The 27,973-nt window shown below is 46.7% G+C and overlaps 1 protein-coding gene across 2 annotated transcripts in view; it reads right to left on the bottom strand.

Moving 5' to 3' along the window:
• Positions 1–27,973, bottom strand: part of GRIN2A (glutamate ionotropic receptor NMDA type subunit 2A) — a 219,829-nt gene that overhangs the window by 58,419 nt on the left and 133,437 nt on the right. For both annotated transcript variants that reach the window (XM_083413336.1, XM_083413335.1), the window contains exon 5: positions 2,655–2,769. In XM_083413336.1, the coding sequence (XP_083269462.1) occupies positions 2,655–2,769 (115 nt within the window). The remainder of the gene's footprint in view (positions 1–2,654; positions 2,770–27,973) is intronic.

The following is a 27,973-nucleotide window of genomic DNA, read 5'->3' as shown; positions in this document are numbered from 1 at the left end:
CATTCTCCTATGCATTCTCACTAGAGATCTAACCTAACAAAGAAATGGTCTCAGACCAATTCTCCACCATGCCTAATTTTTATAAACCCCTATCTTGCGTCTAGGTATGCGGGGTGGTGCTGTGGGTTAAACCACAGAGCCTAGGACTTGCCGATCAGAAGGTCGGCGGTTCGAATCCCCGTGACGGGGTGAGCTCCTGTTGCTCTGTCCCTGCTCCTGCCAACCTAGCAGTTCGAAAGCACGTCAAAGTGCAAGTAGATAAATAGGTACCACTCTGGCAGGAAGGTAAACGGCATTTCTGTACACTGCTCTGGTTCGCCGAAGCGGCTTTGTCATGCTGGTCCCATGACCCGGAAGCTGAATGCCGGTTCCCTCGGCCAATAATAGAGATGAGCACCGCAACCCCAGAGTTGTCGGCAACTGGACCTAATGGTCAGGGGTCCCTTTACCTTTATCTTGTGTCTACCACCACCCCATGCCCAAACTAAGAGATACCCAAACGTTTAGCCCCAGGGTAGACAACATAATGCTCTCCAGATGTTCTTGAACTCCAGCTCCCATCAGCCTCGGTCAGCATGGCTAGTGATCAAGGGATGTTGGGATATGTAGTCCAACAACATCTGAGAGCTACTCCCAATTTTGGTTTGCCTTTCAAGGAAGTTGCTTCTTTGAGCTCTCAATCCATTTGCTATTTTCTTCACCTTTTCTAGCTGCTGAGCTGACTGCAGGGGATATCGGCCACAGCCCCCTGATGCCTATTGTCAGGGCCGGCCCAACAAATCAGTCCAGGTCTTTTGCTCCCCCTTGTTATTTTGGCTCAGTCTTTGTTCAACTCGCTGCACATTTCCCCGTGCTCGTCTAATGGGCATCGTAAGCAACCGTGTGCCCTTGACGATCATCCGTTTCTTTCCTTTCTCTCTCTCCAGCATTCTTAAACATAACTGCTATTATGCACCAAGAATCATGATTACCATGAATTAATGCACGCTGGCTTTAATTGCTGCCCATATGGAGAATCGCGCCATTCTCTCAAAGTTAAAATGGCCCTTGAGCAGCACGGTAAAAGGTTTCTGGGAGCATGTGACTTGGGCAAAGAATTATACAGTAAATGCTATATAGAAATGATTGAATGTGACCAGCAACACTCTACTTCATCTCTCTCTCTCTCTCTCCACGTTTAGTTACAGATGAGATTAATAAGGACGCCAGCTTTTTACAGATGGGACTGCCGCGCTGCAACAGTGAATTAATTGAGAGCTAAATTGAGTTAAAATCCAAGCCTTTCCGTGTCATTTGGAACCATCCTCAGATCAAATCCCAGGGCTACCTTTCTTCTCTTTTTTGGAGAGAGAGGAAGACGAAGGGGCCAGCTACATCTTACATGTCTTCCTATATGCATAGAAATGTAGGGTGTTGTCACATTCTGCAGTTTGCATAGAGTGTAAGTCGTGACTCCAAGAATGCCTCTTGCTTCTCTGGATGGCATGCAAATGTGTGCAGAAACACAGCTGACATTACAAAGGTAACATTTGCAATTGTTCTTCTGCTGTCTCCAGCCCTATTTGCCAGATAGTGCCACCCATTGAACTGATTGTAAATAAGAGGGCAATGAGGTGAGTGCTGGCTGATCACTGTGGTGCTCCATTGACCCAAAAGGACAATTCTCCACTGCAAACCCGATGATGATGATGATGATGATGATGATGATGATGATGATGGTATTTATACCCCACCCATCTGGCTGGGTTCCACAGCCACTCTGGGCAGCTTACAGCATATATCAAAACATCAAACATTAAAAACTTCCAGACACAGGGCTGCCTTCAGATGTCTGATGTCTCCTCTGTGCCTCCCTCTTAGCATCTGCCTAATGGTAGGCTCAGGGACACGGGTGGCACTGTGGGTTAAACCACAGAGCCTAGGGCTTGCCGATCAGAAGGTCTGCGGTTCGAATCCCCATGGCGGGGTGAGCTCCTGTTGCTCGGTACCTGCTCCTGCCAACCTAACAGTTCGAAAGCACGTCAAAGTGCAAGTAGATAAATAGGTACAGCTCCGGCGGGAAGGTAAACGGCGTTTCCGTGCACTGCTCTGGTTCACCAGAAGTGGCTTAGTCATGCTGGCCACATGACCCGGAAGCTGTATGCTGGCTCCCTCAGCCAATAAAGCGAGATGAGCGCCGCAACCCCAGAGTCGGCCACGACTAGACCTAACGTTCAGGGGTCCCTTTACCTTTAATGGTAGGCTCAGCTTTGTACCTCCAGGGTGTCAGCCAGGGGTCCTTTCCTGCTACGTGGTCCATTTAACTGGAGGTGGGGGGTTTCTGCTCCGCCACTGAGCTAGCCACGTAGCCGGTTGCACCAAGAAATACCTTCTTTCTGTAGTTTTATGAATATGCGAGCCATGAAGGCTATGTTCTACCTCCACTGTCAGGTGGGCCATTGGCCTGATCCATCAGGGCTTGTCTTACATTCCTATGCATTAGATAATACCAAGGGCAGGGAAAGACGCCAATATGCAGAAGGCAACGGCAAGGCACAAAGCAAATAGTGCATGCTCTGTGCTCCGTGCATGAAATTCAAAAGCTATTTTAAGAAATGGAACCATGGAATTGTTTCTGCTTCTCTTTCGTGAGCCCCAAGGCAGCCCTGCCTTACCTTCTCCCACGATCGGGTTTGATTTAGCACAATGACCACCAGTCTGGGGTGCGCCTGGTAGCCATCTTCGGTGAAGGATAAATCCCTGCCTTCCCAGGTCACATTCATCATAAACCTAGAGAGAAAGGAAACGTTCAAAGGGAAATTAATGAGCTGTCCAACGGTTAATGAGCAAGCTAATTCAGTCATTGGATTAGCTCCGACGAAACATGCACCATAAATCCTCTCTTTGCTCTAAAACCCCTCTTTTTGGGGGGCTGAAACCAAATCCACCATGTACGCACTGGGGAATTAGTCCCATTAAGATCGGCGGCGCTTAATTCCTCTGTAAGTGTGGTTTTGCAGCCAAAGCCTGCAGGGCTAAAGGGACCAAGAGGCTGTTCCTTTGAAGTGGCAGCCAAGCCATTATGCAGATGTGCCCAATTCTGCAAAACAAGGGGCCATTTCTTATCCCTCCACATAATAAGTTAGACTATGAGAGATGAGCCAGTATGAATGGTCTGGAGAGCATCCACTGCTTCGGCTGGGCTGCTGCAAAGTCCCTGCACTAGCCAGCGCAGCGGAGTGTATTGCACAGAGAGCATATTCGAGAAGATCATCCCCTCTCCCCTTTCCAATATCTGTGGGACCTTCAGAAAAGGAGTGGCCAAATTGTGGCCAGATTGAAAATATCATTTATCGCTGGACCTGCAAGGAAAAGTACAGCAGTGAGCAGATGTGCAAGACGATGCGCGATTAATTTAACAGTCCATGCGGCGCACACCCAGGATTTCAATCTGCGTTCTGTCCCGAAGAGAGAGATGCCTGTGCTATCGAAAAGGGGCCGTGATAGGAAACGAAGCCTTTTGCAGATAATAACGGACCTAAAGCACACAATAATGATTCTGATAAAAACCTGCATCTGTGATTTTGCAGCTAAGTGCCACCGGGAGTGTGATACCGCGATACAGAAAGGAAGAAATGGCTGTGACAGTAAAAAGACGGGCTTTATTCATTTGAGCCAAGCATCCGTTAACTTATGCTGCAGTTGCGCTTGTTTACCCAGTGGGATCTGATGAGAATTTATTACCTGTTTAGATCTTGAGCTGGCTTTTCCATAAACCGCAGCACAGCTTACAAATGTCAAAGGCATCGCTCATTCAAAGATTTTGTAGCAAAATGCGAAAGAACACAATTCAACACCTATAACTGTAACAACAGCAGAGCAGAGGCAATTTCAGAAGGCTTCGGGCCACTAAACATTGAACAAGGAAGTTTCAAATGCCAAGCAGAGAGAGAAAGAGAGAGGGCACGCTAGATGGATTCTTCCACAGTTTTGTCCCACCACCAAAAAGTCTCTGTCTCTGGTACCCAAACAATATATCTCTACTGGTGATGGGATGCAGAGACGTGACTGTGGAGCCCAGGCCTGGTTCATAGGGGAGGTGGTGATTCAGAATACATCCTCATCCTTGATTGTTCAGGCCAATAGCACTGGGACTTGCATCATACTTGCAAACAAATACGCAATGAATGAAGATGCCTAAAGCTCCACATGGCTCGATCCAGTTGTGTGGCTCCACTCAATGCTCCAGGGTGTGCATTTTGGACCAGTTGCTGTTTCCAAACTGCCTTTAACTACAGTTCCACATAGGTCTCCTGACAACAAGACTGGGAAACCTTTTTGCTGCTTCAGGAGGTCTTTGCATGTGATGTTCTTGGGGGGTCAAATGTCGGTGGTGGGAACGGACAGAGGCAAAAGCTGGTGGAGGAGCAATTATGAAAGTTGTACAGGTGGCTAATGCATACCCTCCAACATTTCTCTGATAATACGGAAACAGTGAGAGGCTGGCCCATTAGCCAATGAGGTGCTGCCCCACCAACTTCACTCAGCCAGACCCCATCTGCTTGCCTTCTTCCTTACAGCCTCCAGGAGGCAGCACTGCCTGACAGCTTCCTCCTCTGGGCTCTCAGTGTTGCCCTTGCGGAACTCAAGAAGGCAGTGAGATGGCGCCAAACCTAGAACTACGTTAGCTCTGCCTGTGATCGGCTCTGCTGCCACCTACTGTTGGCCTCCCAGCCTTCCACACAAGTCCAGTTGCAATGAACACCAGCCGTCCCTGCATTTCTTCCCAGTCTAGGGCTTCCCTTCTAGGGCTCATGGAATTAGTTTCATGGATCACAGATCTGAACCAGCAAGAAAAAGGGGCTGTTAATTTCAGTTTATTCTAATATCTTTTCAGGCAATCTTTCATTTCATTATTTCTTGAAATCTCATTCATAACACTTTCCAGAGCCTTTCTTGAAATATGCTGCAAGGTATATGATACAGAGAAGCTGCTTCTTTGTTGATTCCAGAGATTCAGCTGTTCTTCCTGCGAACAAAGCTTTGGTTCAACTACGCAGCAAATCAGAAATGTGTTCAAGCACAGGCTGAGCTGAAAGACCAACCAAATTCCTCATTGGGCAGCCTGCTTGCAGGCTATGGCAGGGCTAGCTTGGAAGAAAGCAACTGCCCATCTGCATTATACATTTGAAGCAGTATCACGCCACTTTAAGTGATCGTGGCTCCCCCCACCCCCACAAAAATGGAATCCTGGGAAGTGTCATTTGTTAATGGTGCTGGGAGTTGTTAACAGGCAAAACGCAGCAACATTAAAATAATGCGCATCCCTATGTCGTTATGGGCTGGCTCAGGCATATGCATAAGTCGTTGGTTCTCGGGAGCATCAACTTGCACGTATGAATGAGGCCAGCAAAAACAAAAGAACCTGGCCCATTACCAAAGAGCAGGAGAGCAATTTCTCAAGCCTGGAAAGCTATTAAGTCCATGCTCGGTTTTATGCTAGTAATAGATTGTTCCAATCATGTTTTGCCTAGCTCTGTAGCAACTGGGAAAATGGATTTGCTGGGTTTTGATCGGCAGAAACAGCACACTGTGCCCAGGATAAATCTTTACAGATGTTATCAAATAATGTAGTGTTGGTTCTAAGTCTTTGACACTGGTGGGAGATTTCTAGAATGCTGTTTCTGAACCTTTAAACCAAACAGCTTTCCCCCCCTCAGCCACCAGGCCTTCTGGATTATGATTATGAGAACAAGAGAAGATCCCATCTAGTCCAGCATCCTGTTTTCACAGTGGTCCACCAGATTCCTCTATGGGAAGTCTGCAAGCAGGCGCACATCCCCTCTCAGCCTCTTGGCTCTTCATCTCAGCTCTCACCCAGGTGCCCAACAAAACTCACACATCACCCCCCCCCCAATCTCACTTCCTGGAACCTGCTGACATCGTCCTAGTCTCTCACTGCTTTTATGTGTAGGCACCCAGCTGGATGGAGCTTCCTCAACCTTCTCATTCAGCACTACCCATCATAAGAAGAGCTCTGCTGGATCAGATCACTGGCCCATCTAGTCTAGCATCCTGTTCTCACAGCAGCAGGGGAGCAGGTGGCGCTGTGGTCTAAACCACTGAGCCTCTTGGGCTTGCTGATCAGAAGGTCGGTGGTTCGAATCCCCGTGACACGGTGAGCTCCCGTTGCTCTGTCCCAGCTCCTGCCAACCTAGCAGTTCAAAAGCACGCCAGTGCAAGTAGATAAATAGGTACCACTGAAGCGGGAAGGTAAATGGCGTTTCCGTGTACTCTGGTTTCTGTCATGGTGTCCCGCTGCTCCAGAAGTGGTTTAATCATGCTGGCTACATGACCCGGAAAGCTGTCTGTGGACAAACGCAGGTTCCCTCGGCCTGAAAGCAAGATGAGCGCAGCAACCCCATAGTCACCTTTGGCTGGACTTAACCGTCCAGGGGTCCTTTACCTTTTACCCTTACATCTCACAGAAGCCAACCCCCCCAGGGCCCCTTCCAACTCTACAATTCTATGATCCTATGAATCTGTTGGAAACCCACAAACAGGACGCAAGCACAAGACCACTGTCCCATACCTTCCAACCTTTATCTGATGTAAATAGGGGTGTCCTATTCCATCATAATAATTCTATTATTTATACTCCAGCCACCTGACTGGATTGTCCCAGTCACTCTGGGAGGCTTCCAACATATATGAAAACATAATAAAACATTAAACATTTAAGAATTCCCTATACAAGGCTGCCTTCAGATTCCTTTTAAAGGTTGTATAGTTACTCGTCTCCTTGGCCCGGAAGTTGCATAACTCTGTACCCTTCAACATTTCTCTGATGAAAATCAGGATGTCCTAAGGAAAAGTGGGATATTCTGGGATCAAATCAGAAACTGGGACTGCTTCTGTAAATCCGAGGCTGTCCCTGGAAAATAGGGACACTTGGAGGGTCTGCTTTCCCCTCCTGCAGCCTCCAACATCTGGCATTCAGCTATACTCAACACACACTGTTCCTCGCTTCACCAGGTTCAGTTTGGTGGGTTTTCTGGCTGATCCAAAAGATGGCAAATAGCACATCCTTTCACACACAGTTCTTTCCCTGGCCTCCACACACATCTCCCGTTCCAGCTGCTTTCTCAGCACACCTCAGAAACGCACATTGTTTCTCTCTTCCCAGAGAGCTTCAACCAGCCCACAAGAGATCACAATATATATTTTTTAAATTAGTCATTGGCAGAGGCGCTTTAGAACAAAACTTCTGAACCACAATGACATCAGTCAGTCAGTGAAAGAGCTATTAGTTATCACAAAAAATGCAGACTTTAGGAGCAATCCTGTGTACGAGAAGCTGACATAAACCAAGCTGGTGTAAAGTTAAAATGGATCTAGACCTTGTTCTGCTATTTCCACTCTGCCCAAGCCTGGCAGGGGAGGGAAACAAGCCTTTAAAATGGTAGTCTGTGCCAGGTTTCCAAATCACATGGCTGAGATGAATGGTTTGGGATTTAGCACAGGCACACATCTTCAGCATCTTCAGCAGTGTTATAAAAATTCTAAGGTCTTAAATATAGAATAAGTATTCAGAAATGCACACATATCTAAATATATGAACCATGTGTCAGAAATAGTATGGGAGAGCAATCCTGAAGCCATTTTGACACTCCCAATGACCTCAAATATTCCACTGCAGTAAGGGAGGCAAATGGGGAAAGCCTTTCCAACGTCTTTTTGCTTGCAAATCCTGTCTTAAGGCTGCATTTGTGTATGAATAGAGTGAGCCTGTGACCTGGATTCAGGAACTAAAGCAGGCACAGGCAAACTCGGCCCTCCAGATGTTTTGGGACTACAACTTCCATCATCCCTAGCTAACAGGACCAGTGGTCAGGGATGATGGGAATTGTAGTCCCAAACATCTGGAGGGTTGAGTTTGCCTGTGCCTGAACTAAAGTATTAACCATCACAAAAGAATGGCCAGATTGGCCAGGTAATGCAATCAGTGACCATTATCAGGTATCCTGGCAGGCAGGATTTCTGCTGTAGACCTTCTCCTTCTGTGATGTATGTATGATGTTTTGGGGGGTGGTCTTGAGCTACGGGGTGGGCAATTTCAAAAGTCTATATAAGGGCTTGCTCACCATTGCTCTGGGTTCTCTCCTCCCTCCTGTGTGCGGTGAGTGGGGACCCTGTTGCAACAGTTCCTTGAATAAAATCAGGCTTACTAGACGCTTTGCTTCTCAATATACAGTGGTGCCTCGCAAGACGAAATTAATTCGTTCCGCGAGTTTTTTCGTTGAGCGAGTTTTTTCGTCTTACGAAGCACCACTGCAGTTAAACACTAACAACGGCGGGGAGGGGAGGGGAGAAGCAGGGCAGCTGCCGCAGCCAGTACCTTGGACTCACCCGCGCCTTGTGGTCACCGCGCGACGCGGCTGCTGGAGGGCGGCGGGGCTCAGGAGCGCGACTCTGGCTGCAACGCTGGCTGCTGGCGGCAACGGCTCTCTGAGAGGAGCACGCAAGGGCAGTGGGCAGTGGCGCGAGGCAGCCGGAAGGTCGGCCATCAGCCGGAAGGTGGGAGGGAGCCGGAGGAGTCGTCAGCCGGAAGGTGGGAGGGAGCCGGAGGAGCAGGGAAGCGAGCGTGCGTGCAGTGGCCGTCGCCATGACAGGAGAGGCAGGGCTGTTTTGTCTAGCGAAGCAAGCCCTTAGGAAAATCCGTCTTGCGAAGCACCTCAGAAAACGAAAAACCCTTTCGTCTAGCGAGTTTTTCGTCTTACGAGGCATTCGTCTTGCGGGGTACCACTGTACAGTCATACCTCATATTACGTTTGCTTCATGTTAGTTTTTTCAGGTTGTGTCCTGCGGTGACCCGAAAGTACCGGAAAGGGTTACTTCTGGGTTTCGCCATTCGTGAATGCGCAGACACGCAAAATGATGTCACGCACATGCGCAGAAGCAGCGAATCGCAACCCGCAGATGCGCTGCTGCAGGTTGAATTCTTTTCATGTTGCGAATGGGCCTCTGGAAGGATCCCGTTTGCAACCAAAGGTACCCCTGTACTCTGGTTGGCCTCTGTTATTTTCGCCTACCAATAGGGAACCCACTTATGGACTCTATATGGGCTCTTGGATATACCATAAGGGAAAAGGAGCACTTTTTAGCCTCTTATAACAGCAGAGTTCACACCAACTGAGCCAGGAATCAGACGGCTCAGCCCAGAAGCACCAACTTCTGAAAAAGATTGTGGGCACCCGACACAATGTCCCGACATTATACCCTTGATGCTGCAATGAGCCGGGAGGGGGACATCACAGCCCCAGAGGCCGGTGGGCCCCATCCTCCCCCTCCCCATGCAGAGGAAAGGAAAGACCGGGGACACCGGCCCCCCCCTCAGCCAGTGGCGGCAGCAGCAGGAGGAGATTCTGACTACTTAGCCACACTGCACTTCACTCCAGTATTGGCATCCTCTTCCTCTTCCTCTTCCTGTTGAACCACTGGCTGGGGGCTGCTTCTCCATCCCTCCCCCATGTGGCAGGAGGAGGAGCGACCGGGTACCAAAGCCATTTCGCGCCTGGCGCCATGTTCCCCCTCCTCCACCCTCTGAACATTGGAAGGACCTGTCCCACTAAGAAAAAGCATTGGGGAATGATATCATTATACATTATATCTGTTGCAGATATAATGGGGGGAATGGATTGTAAATAAATGAATACAAAATACCTGTTACTTAAGAGGAGTGTTGAAGCCGCAAAGAGATAGAGGGAAGTCAAACTAATATAGCAGAGATTCAAACTACCGGTAGTTTTCCAGAGCAGAAAGAAAGTGACAAGAAAGAAAGAAAGAAAGAAAGAAAGAAAGAAAGAAAGAAATGAAAATGCATTTCTTTCTGAGAACCTGGTGTATAGAATATTTAAATTAGTGTTTGTATCCTTTGAACAATTTTGTGTACTTGACAAATTCCTTTTTGCATTTCCCCCTCTCTTTTCTATTTATTTTCTCTTTATATTTTTACTTCTTTCTTTTTCTTTGTATTTTTAGGTATCTGGATGCAATGTTCAACTGATTTCTTTTTGTAAAAAAAAAATTAAAAATGCAATAAAGATTTTTAAAAAGGATTGGGAAATGATATATAATGAACTGAAAAAAGTTTAAGATAACTTTTGTTTTTTTAAAAAACAGAAGTTTTTTTGTCAGGAATCATAGGTGCAGAACTACCAAAAGAAAAGAAAAGACTGTGCTTTATGTATGCTACAACAGCAGCACGGATGCTCTTAGCCCATGGATGGAAAGAAGATAAAGTACCAACCAGAGAAGAACCGCAGACCAAGTTGATGGATTATGCCGAAACGGCAAGAATGACGGGAAAGATGAGAAATCAGGAAGACCAAATATTTGTGAAAGAATGGAATAACTATATAATATATTTGAGAGACCACCGTAAACAGATGAGATCATTAGCAGGAATACAATGACACTTGTAAAGTAACACAAACTTTGGAAACTATGGATACTTATTAGATAGATTACAGTAAAAGATCCAGAAACGAAAGATTGACTTGGAACCCAGGGAGGGAAGGAGGGAGGTCCGAAGGTTTGAGGAACCTTTTGTTTTATTTTTATTTTTTAATGGTTATTGTTGTTGTTGTTGTTGTTTAGTCATTTAGTCATTCCATTGATCCCCAGTTTTTTAAACACTGGGTTTGCTTGAGTATACCGGGCACTCTCATTACATATGCCTATGGGCTAGTGTCTGTTGTTGTTGTTTAGTCGTGTCCGACTCTTTGTGACCCCCTGGACCAGAGCACGCCAGGCACTCCTGTCTTCCACTGCCTCCCACAGTTTGGTCAAACTCATGCTGGTAGCTTCAAGAACACTGTCTCGTCCTCTGTCGTCCCCTTCTCCTTGTGCCCTCCATCTTTCCCAGCACCAGGGTCTTTTCCAGGGAGTCTTCTCTTCTCATGAGGTGGCCAAAGTATTGGAGCCTCAGCTTCAGGATCTGTCCTTCCAGTGAGCACTCAGGGCTGATTTCCTTCAGAATGGATCGGTTGGATCTTCTTGCAGTCCTTGCAGTCCTCTCAAGAGTCTCCTCCAGCACCAGAATTCAAAACCATATAATGGTTATGTATGTTATGCATTAACATTATGAAAAACCAAATGAACAAAATTTTGAAAAAGAGAGAAAGAAAAAGCATTGGGGGCCCCAAACTGCCTCAGCCCCATGGAGTTGGTGCCTATGGCTCAGCCATAGATCTGCTCCAGCCCTAGGGTTTTCCCCATAGTCAAGCAGAAAGATACATTTTGGCACAGAGGATTTCCAGTGTTGCACCCCATTCTGTGTGAAATGGTTTTGCTTGATCTGTGTGCTGCTAAGGCAAGCACAGAAAGCGTACCTGGGATATATTTATCTCTATCAACCAAGAAGTAACAGATTCCCTCCCTACTGTGAAAAGAAAGAAAGATACTGTCTCAAGAACCTCTTAAAGGCGGAGGTGAAAAAATCCCTACCTCTAGAGGAATGATACAGGCAACAGTACAATACGTAGGGAACAATATATTCCAACCCCTCTCTGCCCACAAATGCATCAATGACAATTTGCAGGCATTCTAGCAAATCTCACCTCTAAATATGCTATGGGCATGGGCTGAAATCTCAAAGCAGTCAGTGTGTTCCTCTTTCTGTCAATAGATTTAAAGATAAAATGGACTGGAAGACCATAATCAGATGTAACAGGACAATAAAACGGCGAGAACTGCAAAAAGTTTGAATATAACATCTAGTTAACCAAAGGTCTATATCCCCGTAACTTTATTTCGAAGCTGTATGAGTAGCAGCCTCAGTGGCACCAGGAAGAAGTCTATAGTTGATTATGCATTTATTTATTTTAATGAAAGAATTGCTTTCCCAGATCAAATCAAAACCAAAGGAACATTGAAAGACGCTTTAGTGGGTCAGACTACTGGGTCATCTGGCTCAATATTGCCTGCACAGACTGGCAGTGGCCTGCCAGGATTTCAGTTAAATGTCTTTCCCAGTCCTACCTAGAGATGCTGGGAATTGAAACTGGGACCTTCTGCGTGCAAAGCAGATTGCTCTACCAGTGAGCCTTGGTCCTTCTCTTAATCCACCAACCATTCCATCTTCCCATCTAATCCAGAATTCTGTTCTCACAATTGCCAGCTGGATGCTTCCAAGAAACCAGCAAGCAGGATGTAAACACAATAGCACTCTTTCGCTCATGATCTCAGCAACTAGGACCCTCGTACCTACGGGACAGCCTCTCCTGGTATGCCCCACAGAGGACCTTAAGGTCCACAAATAACAACATTTTGGAGGTCCCAAGCAGCAAGGTGGTTAGATTAGTCTCAACTAGATGTCAACTTCAGATGTCTTCTAAAGGTTGTACAGTTATTTAGCTCAGGGGTCGCATAACTCCATAGCCTGCAACATTTCTCCAAAGAAAACAGGGACATCCTACCATACCCTCCAACATTTATCTGATGGAAATAGAGAGGTTCTGGAATCAGATCAGAAACTGGGACGGCTTCTGTAAATCCGGGACTGTCCTTGGAAAATAGGGACGCTAGGAGGGTCTAAGGCTGACCAAGCTAAATGCTGTCTAGTCACAAAAATAATAGCAGATTTGAATTCCACACACCCCAAAATAAGACCCCTCAATGAATAAATTTGCAAAAATTAAGTTTCACATCCTAAAATGACCTGCCCTGATTGCAGCAGATTAGGGGCATAGCTCAGTGGCAGAGCATTTCCTCTTATAGAGAAGGCCCCAGACACAATTCTTGGCATCTCCAGGTAAATTTTGGCTTGTCTGCCATCTGCAACCAGGAATTCCCACTGTGTAGGCCAGGGACAGGGACACGGGTGGCGCTGTTGGTTAAACCACAGAGCCTAGGGCTTGCCGATCAGAAGGTCGGAGGTTCAAATCCCCGTGACGGGACGAGCTCCCGTTGTTCGGTCCCTGCTCCTGCCAACCTAGCAGTTCAAAAGCACGTCAAAGTGCAAGTAGATAAATAGGTACCGCTCCGGTGGGAAGGTAAACGGCGTTTCCGTGCGCTGCTCTGGTTCGCCAGAAGCGGCTTAGTCATGCTGGCCACATGACCTGGAAGCTGTACGCCGGCTCCCTCGGCCAATAAAGCGAGATGAGCGCCACAACCCCTGAGTCGGCCATGACTGGACCTAATGGTCAGGGGTCTCTTTACCTTTCTTTACCCAGGCCAGGGACATAGAATCTGCGGCCCTCCAGATGTTGTTGGAGTCCAGCTCCCATCAGCCCTAGCCAGAATGGCCCAACAGTCAGAGATTATGGGAGTTGTAATGTAGCAGCGCCTGGTGTTTCCGCCCTGCTTAGCGCTGACAATACTGATCTAGCTGAACGGACTCCATAAAAGGCTGCTTCCTACAACCCTCTGAACTTCCTATTGCTTTGTTCCCCCGTGTTAACATTTGGATTTGACACCAAACGAACCAGAGCCTGCCCTGGAGAGGGATGTCAGAGAACCAGGTCCAATCGTTGAAAAGAAACTTTTCCATATAAACTCTTAATGGGATTATTGAAAACATGCGCGATTTCAACGGCGATTCAGAAAAGCAACGGAGACACCTTGTGGCCAGTTACGGTAATACAATAAAAATGATTAGCAGGAACGCTGAATCGAAAGCAAAGGAGAAACAAGTGGCTGTTTGCAGACCATCAAGAGCCTATGTTGAAAGCAAACAGAACAGCCCACTCTGTGCACGTCAGTGTGGAAATGTGGAAAATTTCCTCTGAAGCAGGGAGACCAGAAACAGTCTGAGTCTTTTGACCCAGTTTGCAAACATACGACTCAAACAGATGCAGGAATTGCCATTACATCTTCTGATGAGCTAAAACAAGCTATGGTTTTCCCAGTAATGATGTATGGAAGTGAGAGCTGGACCATAAAGAAGGCTGATTGCCAAAGAATTGATGCTTTTGAATTATGGTGCTGGAGGAGACTCTTGAGAGTCCCATGGACTGCAAGAAGATCAAACCTCTCCATTCTGAAGGAAATCAGCCCTGAGTGCTCACTGGAAGGACAGATCCTGAAGCTGAGGCTCCAAGACTTTGGCCACCTCATGAGAAGAGAAGACTCCCTGGAAAAGACCCTGATGTTGGGAAAGATGGAGGGCACAAGGAGAAGGGGACGGCAGAGAACGAGATGGTTGGACAGTGTTCTCGAAGCTACCAGCATGAGTCTGACCAAACTGCGGGAGGCAGTGGAAGACAGGAGTGCCTGGCGTGCTCTGGTCCGTGGGGTCACGAAGAGTTGGACATGACTAAACGACTCAACAACAACAACAACAAAACAAGGGTGGAAGATTTTTCGGGTCCTGGTTCAGGGAGAACCTTCTGGGGTCTGGTGGGACCAGAGGCAGAAGTGGAAGGACCCACAGATAGGACTTTTAACTTCCTACATTCCAGAGTGTTTTCTACATACATACACCTAATAATAATAAAAATATACCCTGCCCAACTGGCTGGGTTTCCCCAGCCACTCTGGGCAGCTCCCAACAAAATATTAAAAGCACAATAAAACATCTAACATTAAAAACTTCCCATAACAGGGCTGCCTTCAGATGTCTTCCAAAAGTCAGATAGTTATTCTTCTCTTTGACATCTGGTAGGAGGGTGTTCCACAGGGCGGGTGCCACCACCGAGAAGGCCCTCTGCCTGGTTCCCTATAACTTTGCTTCTCGCAGTGAGGGAACCGCTAGAAGGCCCTCGGAGCTGGACCTCAGTGTCCGGGCTGAACAATGGGAGTGAAGATGCTCCTTCAGGTATACTGGGCTTTAAAGGTCAGCACCAGCACTTTGAATTTTGCTCAGAAATATACCGGGAGCCAATGTAGGTCTTTCAGGACCAGTGTTATATGCTTTTGGCAACTGCTCCCAGTCACTAGTCTAGCTGCTGCATTCTGGATGAGTTGTAGTTTCCGAGTCACCTTCAAAGGTAGCCCCACGTAGAGTGCATTGCAGTAGTCCAAGTGAGATATAACTAGAGCATGCACCACTCTGGCGAGACAGTCTGCAGGCAGGTAGGGTCTCAGCCTGCGTACCAGATGGAGCTGGTAGACAACTGCTCTGGACACAGAATTGACCTGCACCTCCATGGACAGCTGTGAGTCCAAAATGACTCCCAGGCAATCAAGCAACCAGGAGGCAAAAAACATGCCGACCAAGTAAAAGCAGTCAAAAAGGGAGTGGTGCAGGGCTGGAGAGGAACAGTGGAGGCTTCTCTATTTGGGCAAATGGGGCACTGCCAATGACAATCTGCCCTCAGTCATTCCTCGCTTGTCTGCCATCTTACTTACACCCAGTCCAAGAGGTGGCCCTCACTATCGGCTTCCTCCTCCACTTCCTTAGCCTCAGTGTTGCCCTTGTAAAACTCAGCAGGGAGGACGGTGGAGACAGAACTAGAATGAGTTGGCTCTGCCTGCTGTTGGCTCTGGCGCCACCTACTGTGGGGCTCCCTGCCTTCCTCCCTACCAGTCCCCATGGCCACAGGTCATGACTGGGCAGCGGTGATGAAATGAGAGCTGAATAGGGAGACCAGAGCAGTTTCACAGCCAATCCCTCTTTGCATGGTGCTCTTGGAACTGTAGCTCTGTGAGAAGAATAGGGGGGTTCCTAACAACTCTCAGTACCCTTAACATCTCCCAGAGTTCTTTAAGGGAAGCTGTGGCTGTTTAAAGTGGCACCACAGCACTTTAAATATATGGTGTGAACATGGCCTAAGATAGCTCCGACTGTCCGCGGTTTTTACATGAGCTGCCTGCTAAATCACATACAAGAATGATGCCCTTTTTGGATGAACTGAATCATGCAAAATTCAGCTTCATTGAACAACTCTGGGCTTTTGTATTATTAGAGAAAAACTGTCTACTTTCTCTACACCATGTTACTATGGTATGCATTTTTGTGTTTTTATATTGCAAACCACGCTGTGATCCTCAGACGAAGGGCAACGTAGAAATTAAATAAATGAACAAAAAAACCACGCATCATTTTATGCTCCATTTAGTTCTGCTCCATATTATATACTCAGAGTGGCCACAAAACCAGCAACTCTGGAGAAGCCAAGGACTGAACTGCAGACCTTCTGAAGATGCTCCACTGCAGAGCTATGACCCTCCTATCATGCACATAGGCCTGTGCATTTTTTTTTGGGGGGGGGGACTTAAGAACATAGGTAAAAGGTAAAGGGACCCCTGACCATTAGGTCCATTTGTGCCTGACTCTGGGGTTGCGGTGCTCATCTTGCTTTACTGGCCAAGGGAGCTTCCAGGTCATGTGGCCAGCATGACTAAGCCGCTTCTGGTGAACCAGAGCAGTGCATGGGAATGCCGTTTACCTTCCCGCCAGAGTGGTACCTATTTATCTACTTGCACTCTGACGTGATTTCGAACTGCTAGGTTGACAGGAGCAGGGACCAAACAATGGGAGCTCACCCTGTCGCAGGCATTCGAACCACCGACCTTTTGATCGGCAAGTGCTAGGCTGTGTGGCTTAACCCACAGCACCACCCACATCCCTATACTACACAAATATGTGCTTCCTTTTATCTCTCCAAACTTCAGCTCCGCTGGATGTCCCCAAATTCTTGTGTTATGAGAGATGGGGAGGCAAACATTCCTCTATCCGTTCCCTCCATGCCACGTATACTTTTGTAAACTCCGATCGCGCTCCCTCTTACTCACCCTTTCTTTCTAAAATAAGAAACCTCAGAGCCGCAGCCTTCCTCCCTAGAGGGGGATGCTCATGGCTGCTCTCCGCTCTCAAGGTTTTCTGCAAGCAGTATTCACAAGTGCACTGTCTCCGACAGTGGAGGTAGAACACAGCGATTGGGGTTAGTAGCCACTGAGTGTCCCTTATCAAACCTCTCCATTCTGAAGGAAATCAGCCCTGAGTGCTCACTGGAAGGACAGATCCTGAAGCTGAGGCTCCAAGACTTTGGCCACCTCATGAGAAGAGAAGACTCCCTGGAAAAGACCCTCATGTTGGGAAAGGTGGAGGGTGCAAGGAGAAGGGGATGACGGAGGACAAGATGGTTGGGCAGTGTTCTCGAAGCTACCAGCATGAGTCTGACCAAATTGCGGGAGGCAGTGGAAGACAGGAGTGCCTGGCTTGCTCTGGTCCATGGGGTCACGAAGAGTCGGAAATGACTAAACAACTAAACCACAACAACAACAAGCCACTGAGTGAACAAATCTGTAACACAAACTGCTCCTTTAACTCTGCCAACCTAGCAGTTCGAAAGCACATCAAAGTGCAAGTAGATAAATAGGTACCGCTCTGGCGGGAAGGTAAACGGTGTTTCTGTGCGCTGCTCTGGTTCACCAGAAGCGGCTTAGTCATGCTGGCCACATGACCCGGAAGCTGTACGCCGGCTCCTTCGGCCAATAAAGCGAGATGAGCGCCGTAACCCCAGAGTCGGTCACAACTGGACCTAATGGTCAGGGGTCCCTTTACCTTTACTTATCCAGATTTTAAAAAGTCACAAATGGAGCCTTTGAAATGCCTTCTCTCATTATGCTATTTCCCCCATCCCTGACATATGTATTGACTTCTGCAGTGCAAAATAACAACAACAACTTGTAAGGCAGCCTTGAAAACACAATGCTGGGGAATGAAGCCACACGCAATTAAGTCTGCTTCCTGCGATGGCAGAGCATGCAAGCATTTTGATGGATGAACTGTTGTTGCTGCTGTTGCTGCTGCTGCTGTTGTTTTAAGTGTAATCAGAGATCTCCATTAAGGGATAATCATCAACAGCCACCTTGTAATAGCCGCCACCTCTAGTAACTGTAAACTCTGCATGCAGCCAAGGGCAGAAGATTTGGGGCCCAGCTCCGGATGTGCTCAAAACTAGGCCTGCACATTCTGGTCTGCTCCTGCTGTCTGGCTAATGATTGGTCTCTCCATGGGATTGTTTAGACCTGGAGGAAGCCAACATCATAGACTAGTTGGACACAGAGGAATGGTGGAAGGAACCAGCTTCCAAGGGAAGAAGGCTCAGAGCCCAGGGAGTGGTGGTGAGATGACGATGAGTGGTCAGAGGGAAAAGAGAGGAAATTGTGTCCTCCCTAAAAGAGGGCACGTGTTGTGGTGAGACCTGGAGACCGACCTCCTGTGTTGTGGGTGGGTAAGATTGGCTAGCCACAACACCCGATTGGTAGGTCCCTTGATGTTGGGTTTAATCTGGTCAATGGGGAGCAGTCCAAACAGATTGAGGGACCTATATATACCCATGCATGTAACCCAGAGCTTCATCTTTCGGCTCGTGCATTCAGAACAACCGCCCACCTCTCCCTACTTTTAGGGCATTTTTAAAAGGAGAATTTAAAGGAGAATGTTAGCCACTTTAAGACTCCTTCGGGTAGTGATAAAGCGGAATATCAAATCCAAACTCTTCTTCTTCTTCTGCTTGACCTTGCTATGCCGTCATGTGTCGTCTGTCATTGGACAGGGGCACGGCAGGAATTTTCCCCACTTGGCTGATTGGCTGTTGCCATTTGGGTTTCGCCTGCCGCGTAGCAAATCGTCACAACTTGTAAGATTGCGGGAAGGCTCTGGTTCAGGTGATAGGGATGGGAGAATGGTTTCACCATCCCTATGTGAAGGGTATTCCGTTAAAGGAATCCAGGGACTCAACTGGTATGGTCAACCCCCGAGAGAGGGTTGTGCCTGTGCCTGAGTCCAGGGGAGCATCTGGAGGGTGAACGTAGTCTGTTCCCAGCTTTTCGCCTACCCAGGTGTTCACCCTTGGCTGACCTATGCTGGTGCCCTGGGTCAGCACTACCTGCAACAGTGCAGGGAGCTAGTCAAACCAGAGCCTAGGCAACCACTCACTTTCTGTAATCAATAAAGTTGTGGCCTAAATTCTGCCAAAAACCAAAACTAAAATTTGAGGCAAATGTGTCTTTATTTAGGGGGGAGGTATCTTGGTCTGAACACACAAAGACTAGGAACAGGAGGTGTTGGAAGCTGGAGAGGTGACAGGGCTTAGTGAGCGCAGAGAGTCTATGGCAGAAAGAAGTTCAGAATCAGAGGCAGAAACTAGACTTGTAAAAGGCTATTGGGGAATGATCCATTTTTTTCCATAATGAATTTTTAAAATGTTTAAAATTACTTTCCCCCCAAAAAACCAGAGTTCTTTCTTTTGGGGATAATTCAGACTGAAATTTCCAGTGTCAAAAAGGGTTATTTATGTATGCCACTACTGTGGCCCATTTTTTGCTAGCCCCAAAAATGGAAAACGAGCGAGATCCCAGTCAAAGTATGGCAACTTAAGTTGACAGAATATGCTCAGCTTGCAGACTTAACATATAGAATAAAAGAACAAGAAGAACATACATTTAGAGAAGATTGGGAAACATTTCTTGAATATATGGGAAATAACTGTGTACAGCTGAAAAGGCTGGAAGCATTAAAATAAATCCAACAGTGTAAATAAGTTTTGATGGGTGGAATAATGGAATGAGGAATAGTATAGTTTTTGTAAAATATGCAGGGATATAAGATATGCAAAATGAACCACAGAAAGAGAAGAAGGGAAGTCGCTGATATTTTAAGGATGTTAAAATGAGCACTTTAACTGGGATGTGGGATCGGACTCGCAAAGCAGCGGGAGGCTGGCAGAGGCAGTGCAAGGAGCAAAATGCATCCCAGGGGAAAATGCACCCAGGAAAAGGGCCCTCCCTCACCCCACCAATGCTATACCTCTGGCCCAGAGGCAGAGATGGATCAGGCTGATGAAGAGTCATGGGTGTTTTCTGCAGTGATAAGCTCCCCCTCCGCCTTGTCTCCCAGAACCAGAAGAGAGCTGATTTTCATGGAGGAAGATTCCTGGGAATGAGGTGCTCTTCTCATTAGGCCTGACACTCAACCAAGTCTATGGAGATCGTGTTTTTGCTAATAAAGACTCAACTCCATCTTTGAACTGCCGTCACCCTTAGGGACTGCCAGCTCAGAATAACGGGAGCAGCCAGGGAGGCTGCTTCCATCCTCCAGTATCCACTGCCTGCGGCAGATGCCTCACTCTGGATCATGGTGGGGCTGGCCCTGTGAACGTGGTATGGAGAGTACAGTGGATGCCCGGGTTGTGAACGTGATCCGTGCAGGATGCACATTTGCAACCCGCAGTGTTTGCAATCCGCAGTGGTGCGTCTGCACACACGTGGGTTGCGATTCAGCGCTTCTGCGCATGCGCAACCCCCGAAACCCAGAAGTAACCCGTTCTGGTACTTCCGGGTTTCGGCGGGTCTGTAACCTGAGGTATGACTATAGTGTTATTAGTTTGGGGAAATCAGTCTGGGTCATTTCCAAGTTTGCTTAGAATGTAGTTGAAGAGGTTGCTAAGCCAGCCCAACCAGTTCCTTTGTTAAGGTAATGGCTTTGGCTGGACAGCTAAGTGTTGTGATTTATCATCTCCAAAAAGGTTGCCATAGAGACAAATGAGTGGACCTTTCCCCAGCTAACTTGGTTGGGTGCCACATTATCCCAGGGTGTCGAACAATAAGCCAAGGGGACCTTTTGTATAGGAGAAGCTGTGAGAAAGAGATGGACTGGTGCTGTAAGCTGGGGACACAGGGCCACGCCGTGCCCTGGGCTGGGCTCAAGCCTTCCTGGGAGACCTAATTGGGAAGCAAGATCGGGTGATGATGCTGTGAGCCCCTGTACCCTATGCTCAGGTTGTAGATATGTGTGTAAATAAAACCATACATCCTAAAGACATCTCCACTGACCTTCCTTCCAAGGAACCAGACCCTCAGTAGATCCCCCGAGTCTCTCACCTCTTGGAGATTGGGTTGGGTTGTGTGTAACACCAGTATTGAAATACTTTATTGTCACTTGTACAACTTGTATACAGTGAGATTACGAGCACCCCCCACTCAGCTCTCTTAGTCTTAATTCCCCTTGTTTACTGACGCACAGCCACCAAACCTGACAGTCAGTTGCCCTGTTGTTATCTTTTCATTCAGCAGCCTAGCAGCCCACGGATAGAAGCTGTTCTTTACACTGTTGATGCGACTAATCATGCTTCTATATCTTCTGCCTGAGGGCAGGAGATCAAGAAATTGCTGGCCAGGGTGTGAATCATCCCTGAGAATTTTCCTCACTCTCCTGAGGCAACGTTCTTCCACTATTTCATCCAGCGGATTCACGGGACAGCCCATAATATATTGCGCTGTATTCACCACCCTCTGTAGGCACTTCCTATCAATTGCTGTCAAACCAGCGTACCATACCGTGATGAAAGGACACTTTCTATTGTTGACCAGTAGAAAGAGATCATCAAATGTTGATTGACATAGTTCTTTCACAATACTCTGGGGAGACAGAGTCTCTTTTGGGCTTTCTGTACCACCTGGGTTGTATTTATTTTCCAAGTAAGGTCTTCACTGAGATAAACTCGTAGGAATTGAAAGGAAGAGACTCTCTCCACACAGCCCTCCGTAATGTACAGTGGGGCTAGTTCTCCTCTCTTCCTCCAAAAGTCCAACACCATCTCCTTTGTCTTGCTGATATTAAGGTACAAGTTGTACCCTAGGCACCATGTAGATATTTTTTGGACCTCCCCTCTATACACTGATTCGTCTCCACCTGTTATTAAACCCATTATGGTGGTGTCATCTGAAAACTTAATAACTGCAGTAGACGGGTCAGATGATACACAATTGTATGTATACAATGGATACAGGTAGGGACTTAGGACACATCCCTGTGGCGTGCCAGTGCTGATTTTTAAGGAATTAGATGTTATATGTCCAATCCTCACTGTTTGTGTCCAATCTATCAGAAAGTCTTTAATCCAGTCACAGATGGTAGAAGAAAGGTTCATGTCAGTCAGCTTTTTAATGAGGACGTCCGGAAGGATGGTGTGTATGCAAACAAGGCGTCATAATGTCACTGTTTATTTACACCTTGTGGCATTGCCTTGAAAACAGAGGCTGGGTATATGTGGCCCTCTAGACCTCTCAAAATGGCCCTCAGGGGTCTCCTCATCGTCAGCACTCCTCCACACCTTTCCTGAGTGCTCTTGCTTGCCTGGAACATGTCCCTGCTCTGTAATGCTTCTTGCTTGCCTCCATAAGACACATTTTTTCTTCCTAAAAAGTAAGGGGAAATGTCTGTGCATCTTATGGAGCGAATGCGCGTCCCTGGAGTCGAATTGCCCAGGAGCAAAAAATAGATCATGTTTTTTTTTGTTTGTTTTTTAAAGAGAAAGTGGGTGTTGAAACAAAGCCGCTGATCAGCAAGCATTCGGGAGGGAGATAAGGGGTGCTAGCAATAAAGGAGGCTGCCTGAGAGGGGGGTGGTAAAGACAGCAAACTTGCAAAGGGGGGAAACAGGAAGACTAAAGCAATAAGGAGAGAAATTAGAAGAAAAAGAGGAGCAAAAAACTGCTCCAGCTAAGGAAAAGACACTAAGGCAAACAAGAGAGAAGGGAGTGTTGAAAGGAAACAGCTGATTGGTGGGATCAGAAGAGAGATAAGGGATGCTAGGAGGCTGCCTGGGAGGGGGGAGGTAAAAGCCCATGGATCCTCAGGATTTTTGCATTGGGTCACCCCAAATTCACCATCAGATCACATGTCTGTGGCCACAGCATGAACCACAAAAATCATACATCCACTGTTTCGTTCAGAATAATTTTTTTCTTGTTTTCCTCCTCTAAAAACTAGGTGCGTCTTGTGGAGTGAAAAATACGGTATATAGAACTCTTTGGCTTTTACTGTGTGAAATGGCCACACCTACTTTCCCATCTGGCTCTGCCAGCTACTGGCATGGGGGCGGGGAAGAGGCAGGAGGGTTCCACATGTGCCCATCTCAGACCCCCTGATCTGTCCCAGTGCTTCCGGAATATGCAACATCAACCTTTTTAAGCATTATAGTTTGGGGGTTTTTTAAAAAAGCAAAGCAAAGCAAAAAGGAAGCAAAATATTTGCAAGTGGCGTTGCGAGCCGACTCCGGCAGGTAAGCCCATCGAAAGGCAGCCATGCGTGAAATGAGAGTTGCTCTAATTAAGATCTCGGTCCCAGCTCAACCAAATTATTTAAGGTGCAAGGGATTAAAGTCATTAATGAAATGTGGTCCGTATCAAAGCTATCTTGGGCGCAATCAGTAATGCAAGGCCTGTGGAAACAGAGGCATACTCAGATGGCTTTAGCAAAGGGTGAGAGTTTGTCCACAGAGTCCATTTCCTAGCTTCATCCTGTGAAACCACTGGATGTGTTTGAATGAGTGTCGTTAGGAAGGATGGCGAGAGTTATTCATTTTTCTTCCAAACTGGCACTGCCTTATTCCAACTTTATCCAGAAAGAGAAGCCTATTTCATGAGATGGTGATGGTGGAATCTTAAGGTGCAATGTTTTATTTCTCAAAGGGAAATAAAAATTTTACAAGCCAGCTCCTCTGGCTTCATCTAGCAATGAGAAAACGAGTGCATTGAGAAATTAAGTTTGCTCTTCTCCTGTTGGAACAGCAAAGAACAGGATTCAGCAAACCGATATTCATAGTTTGGGGGAAGCCAAACATCTTAAAATAAGTTATGATCCAGGAGCATAGATTAAGGTGTTTAATAATAGGAAGAACAAAATGTATCGTAGCGATATGATGATCTATGTCATACTGAGGAGCGTAGGATATTGTGGTTTTTTGATTAGGTGAATATTTACGGATATGTTTCTACAGGAACTGAAAGTCTATGTAAATGTAACTTATTTGTGGTTATATAGTGCATTTATTGTTATTATACAAATAGGGAAAGAAATCGGGTATAACATTTTACAGCATTTATGTAATAATAAATAATTTTTGAACCCGGACCGGTAACAAATTGGAAGCTCCCTGAGCAAAAAAGCAACATGTTGCCAGTAACCTGTCCCCATGAGCAGCTTAGCTGCTTCCTTCTACACTCACTGCATAGCTGTCAACTTACAGATTTGAAAATAAGGCACCAGCAGCCTCGAAAATAAGGGATCAGCAGCCAAAATAAGGGATTTTCCAAACACAGGTATGTTCAGCTTCTGAGCCCCTCCAAGCCAAAGGCAGAAAGCCCAGCCAGCAGCCAAATGAAGCCTCAAGCGGTGGTTCCCACAGCACAGCAACCCGGCAAAGGGGATGCAGCAAGGGAAACCACCGTCACCTCTCCGCTGGGAAGCGCTGAGCAAAGGCGAGTCCCCAGGCAACGCGGCCAATTTGATCGGCACAAGGCATGCAAGCTCCACCCCCCAGTCGTTCTTAGACTCCTTATTGGGTGAGCAACGCAGCCAAGCAACACAGTTGGAGCCTCCCTCCTCCCTGGCCGGCCGGCAGGGAGGGAGGGAGAGGAGCTGCTTCCTTTGAAACCTGTGAAATTTAAGGGACATCATCAATAAGGGACAGCAGCGGGACATTCCCGCCAAATAAGGGACGGTTGATAGCTATGACTCACTACAGCTTCTGGAACAGGCAGCTTTCATATATGCATAAACATAATGTCATTATGTGCTGGTGAGTATGTGGGGACAGAGGCAGCTATAGGCACTTGTGGTGGACATGCCCCCAGGTGGTAAATTTTGGGGAACAAGCGTTTAATGAGATGAGTAAAATCACACACCAGCATGTCACAAAGTCTCCAGAGCTTGTGTAACTGAATCTGTATTTAAATGAGAACCAGGACTTGGTGGATAAACTACTAATTGGATTTCTCTTAATAGCTGCATGTATGGCGATAGCCACATTCCAGAAGGACTTAAAAGTTGCGAACTCGAATGCTTGGTACAAGACAGTATGATGTATTGCCCTTGCGGGGGGAAATTGACTCACAAATGAAGACTGGCAAAAGGAATAAAGCATAAAGAAATCTTCGCGAGAGAACGGAGGAGCTTCATTTCATTTGCAAATTCTTCTGAATATCAAAGACCAGTTCCAAAGGTTTATAATTAACTTGTGGGTCACATAAAAAGAATGTGTTCTGCAGATGTGCACTGCTATAAGTTGTGGTGTATGTACGAGAATACAGGTTTTCATAATTTATTTCTCTGGGGCCTCAGGAGAAATTTTGTTGTTGTTGCTGGCCTCTATCTCTCTCGAGACTACCAAGAAGGCCCTCTGCCTCGTTCCCTGTAACTTCGCTTCTCACAGTGAAGGAACTGCCAGAAGGGCTTCAGCGCTGGACCTCATTGTGGAGACGCTCCTTCAGGTATACTGGGCCGAGGCCATTTAGGGCTTTCAAAGTCAGCACCAACACTTTGAATTGTGCTCGGAAATGTACTGGAAGTAGGTCTTTCAGGACCAGTGTTATGTGGTCTCGGCGGCTGCTCCCAGTCTATCCCATGTTTCCCTCTCTGCTGTATTTAATTTTTCCTTGAATGATTCCAACCATTCAGGAATAACATACCAGACAGATTGGCCAGTGATCAGGCAGGAGGGGCTGCAGGTAAATAAGGATGCAGCTGATAAGGGAAGGTTGCCAGATTTTTTTCAATGAATCTGGGGACACTTTTCAATTTCCTACTAAATAGATGGATTTTGTCATCTGATTTGTAAATCCGGGGACTGTCCCCGGGAAACGGGGACATTTGGTAACCTTATGATAAGGGATGCAATCATTTGGCTCCTCCTGATATTTTATAAGCCTCTGACAGAGTCATGGAATCCAGGGGAGGAAAGGAGGAAGAGGAGACAGAGCCTGATGTGGCGTCTTGAGAGAGGAGAAAGGAACTGGTGGGGAAGTGTTCTTACTGGTAGATGCAGGGGTAGATTAAGGGGTGATATGATAGCCATGTTCAAATATATAAAAGGATGTCACATAGAGGAGGAAGAAAGCTTGTTTTCTGCTGCTCCAGAGAAGCGGACACGGAGCAATGGATCCAAACTACAAGAAAGAAGATTCCACCTAAACATTAGGAAGAACTTCCTGACAGTAAGAGCTGTTCGACAGTGGAATTTGCTGCCAAGGAGTGTGGTGGAGTCTCCTTCTTTGGAGGTCTTTAAGCAGAGGCTTGACAACCATATGTCAGGAGTGCTCTGATGCAGTTTCCTGCTTGGCAGGGGGTTGGACTCGATGGCCCTTGTGGTCTCTTCCAACTCTATGATTCTATGATTCTATGATTCAGTCTTTGGAGTACCAACACAGTTTCCCCCCAAAAGACTTTAATGTGGAGGTCACTATGATGCATAAATTCAGTTACATGGCATTCAGGTGTAGCTGTGGTCTCAGAGAGGCAAAGGGTAAGACTTTGCCCTAACACTGGATATGTCCCAAATCTCTGCTTTTGAAGAGTAATTTGTGTGAAGGAGCGTCTCCACCCCAGTCATTCTGCCCGGACACTGAGGTCCAGCGCTGAGGCCCTTCTGGCGGTTCCCTCACTGTGAGAAGCCAAGTTACAGGGAACCAAGCAGAGGGCCTTCTCGGTGGTGGTGCCCACCTTGTGGAACGTCATCCCATCAGATGTTAAGGAAATAAACAACTGATGTTTAGAAGACATCTAAAGGCAGCCCTGTTTAGGGAAGTTTTGAATGACTGGTGTTTTAATGTATTTTTAATAATTTGTTGGAAGCTGCCCAGAGCGGCTTGGGAAACCCAGCCAGATGGGCAGGGTATAAATAAAGTGTTGTTGTTGTTGTTGTTGTTGTTGTTGTTATCAGTCACGAGAAGAGGTAGGGTCAATTGTGTGTGTTTTCAGAGGTGCCCCCCGCAACAACTTTGCCAAACAATCAACCCAACAATTGTGTGAACCTGCCTTACACTGTCACAACTTATGTGAAGAATCGTTTTCAAGGTCTCATTCCCTTTCAGCAACGCAAATAATAGCAGAGTCTGAAAAAGGGCACGATCGATATCTGACTCTCTGTAGGAACAGGAAAGCAAGGCTCCTTGTTTGAAAAGAAATGAAACTTTATGAAAAATATGTGCCGTTCAGGGAAAGTGAGGGGGAAGAAGGATCTAAGTGGTTAGATAGCCACATTATATATTTAAAGTGCATGATTTCCTGGTGAAATGTAGTTTATTAAGGGTGCTGAGAATTATAGCTTTTTGGAGAGTGAACTACAGTTCCCATGATTCGAGTAGGGTGTCATGACTGTTAAAGTGGTATAAATGTGCTTTAAATATGTGGTGTGGTGTGACCTGAGACTAAGGGCATTTCTAGGCCATTGTTATTTGGGGGTCGGATTCAATCACACCCCAGTCAATGTTGCACAATTAGAGCCTTGCAAAACAAATCTATTTCCCAAAAGACTGGACTTTTTGCTGTAAGGAAAGTGAAGGGGAAATGCGCTGGAAAGCATGGGATATCACTTACTTTGACACGTCATCTAACCTCTCTCCAAACACATCACAATGAATGCTCAGTAAATAGCCAACATCCTCTAATCTCCCCACAAACAAATCACAATGAATGTTCAATAAACAGGTCACTTGGAACAGCCCTAAATTAGCAGTTTTGTGATGTTCTGAACGCAACTTTGACTCATCAAGCAGCTACTCAATGTGCTCATTATGTGCTTCATCTGCAGCGACAGATCCTTGACTATCAGAGCAGTTGGCCATTAAAAATAATTGTACACAAAACCCTCTAAATTCCCCTAACAACATTTCATAAAGTGAGAGACTTATTTCAATTATAGTGGTACCTCGGGTTACAGACGCTTCAGGTTACAGACTCTGCTAACCCAAAAATAGTACCTCGGGTTAAGAACTTTGCTTCAGGATGAGAACAGAAATCGTGCTCCGGCGGCGCAATGGCAGCAGGAAGCCCCATTAGCTAAAGTGGTGCTTCAGCTTAAGAACAGTTTCAGGTTAAGAACGGACCTCTGGAATCAATTAAGTACTTAACCCGAGGTACCACTGTATGTCTCCTATGGTGCAAATAGAAGGGCAGACCAAGTTAGAGTCTGCATTCCCACAGTCCCCCAAGAGAAAGGTTTGCAAACATTTAAAATAAGGGCTTGCAATATCACCCTTTGGCC

Source organism: Podarcis tiliguerta, assembly GCF_965153285.1.
Source record: "Podarcis tiliguerta genome assembly, chromosome: 14".
In the NCBI taxonomy this organism is placed as follows: domain Eukaryota; kingdom Metazoa; phylum Chordata; class Lepidosauria; order Squamata; family Lacertidae; genus Podarcis; species Podarcis tiliguerta.
The sequence above is the reverse complement of the archived record's forward strand: the minus strand, read 5'-3'. Positions and strand labels throughout refer to the sequence as shown.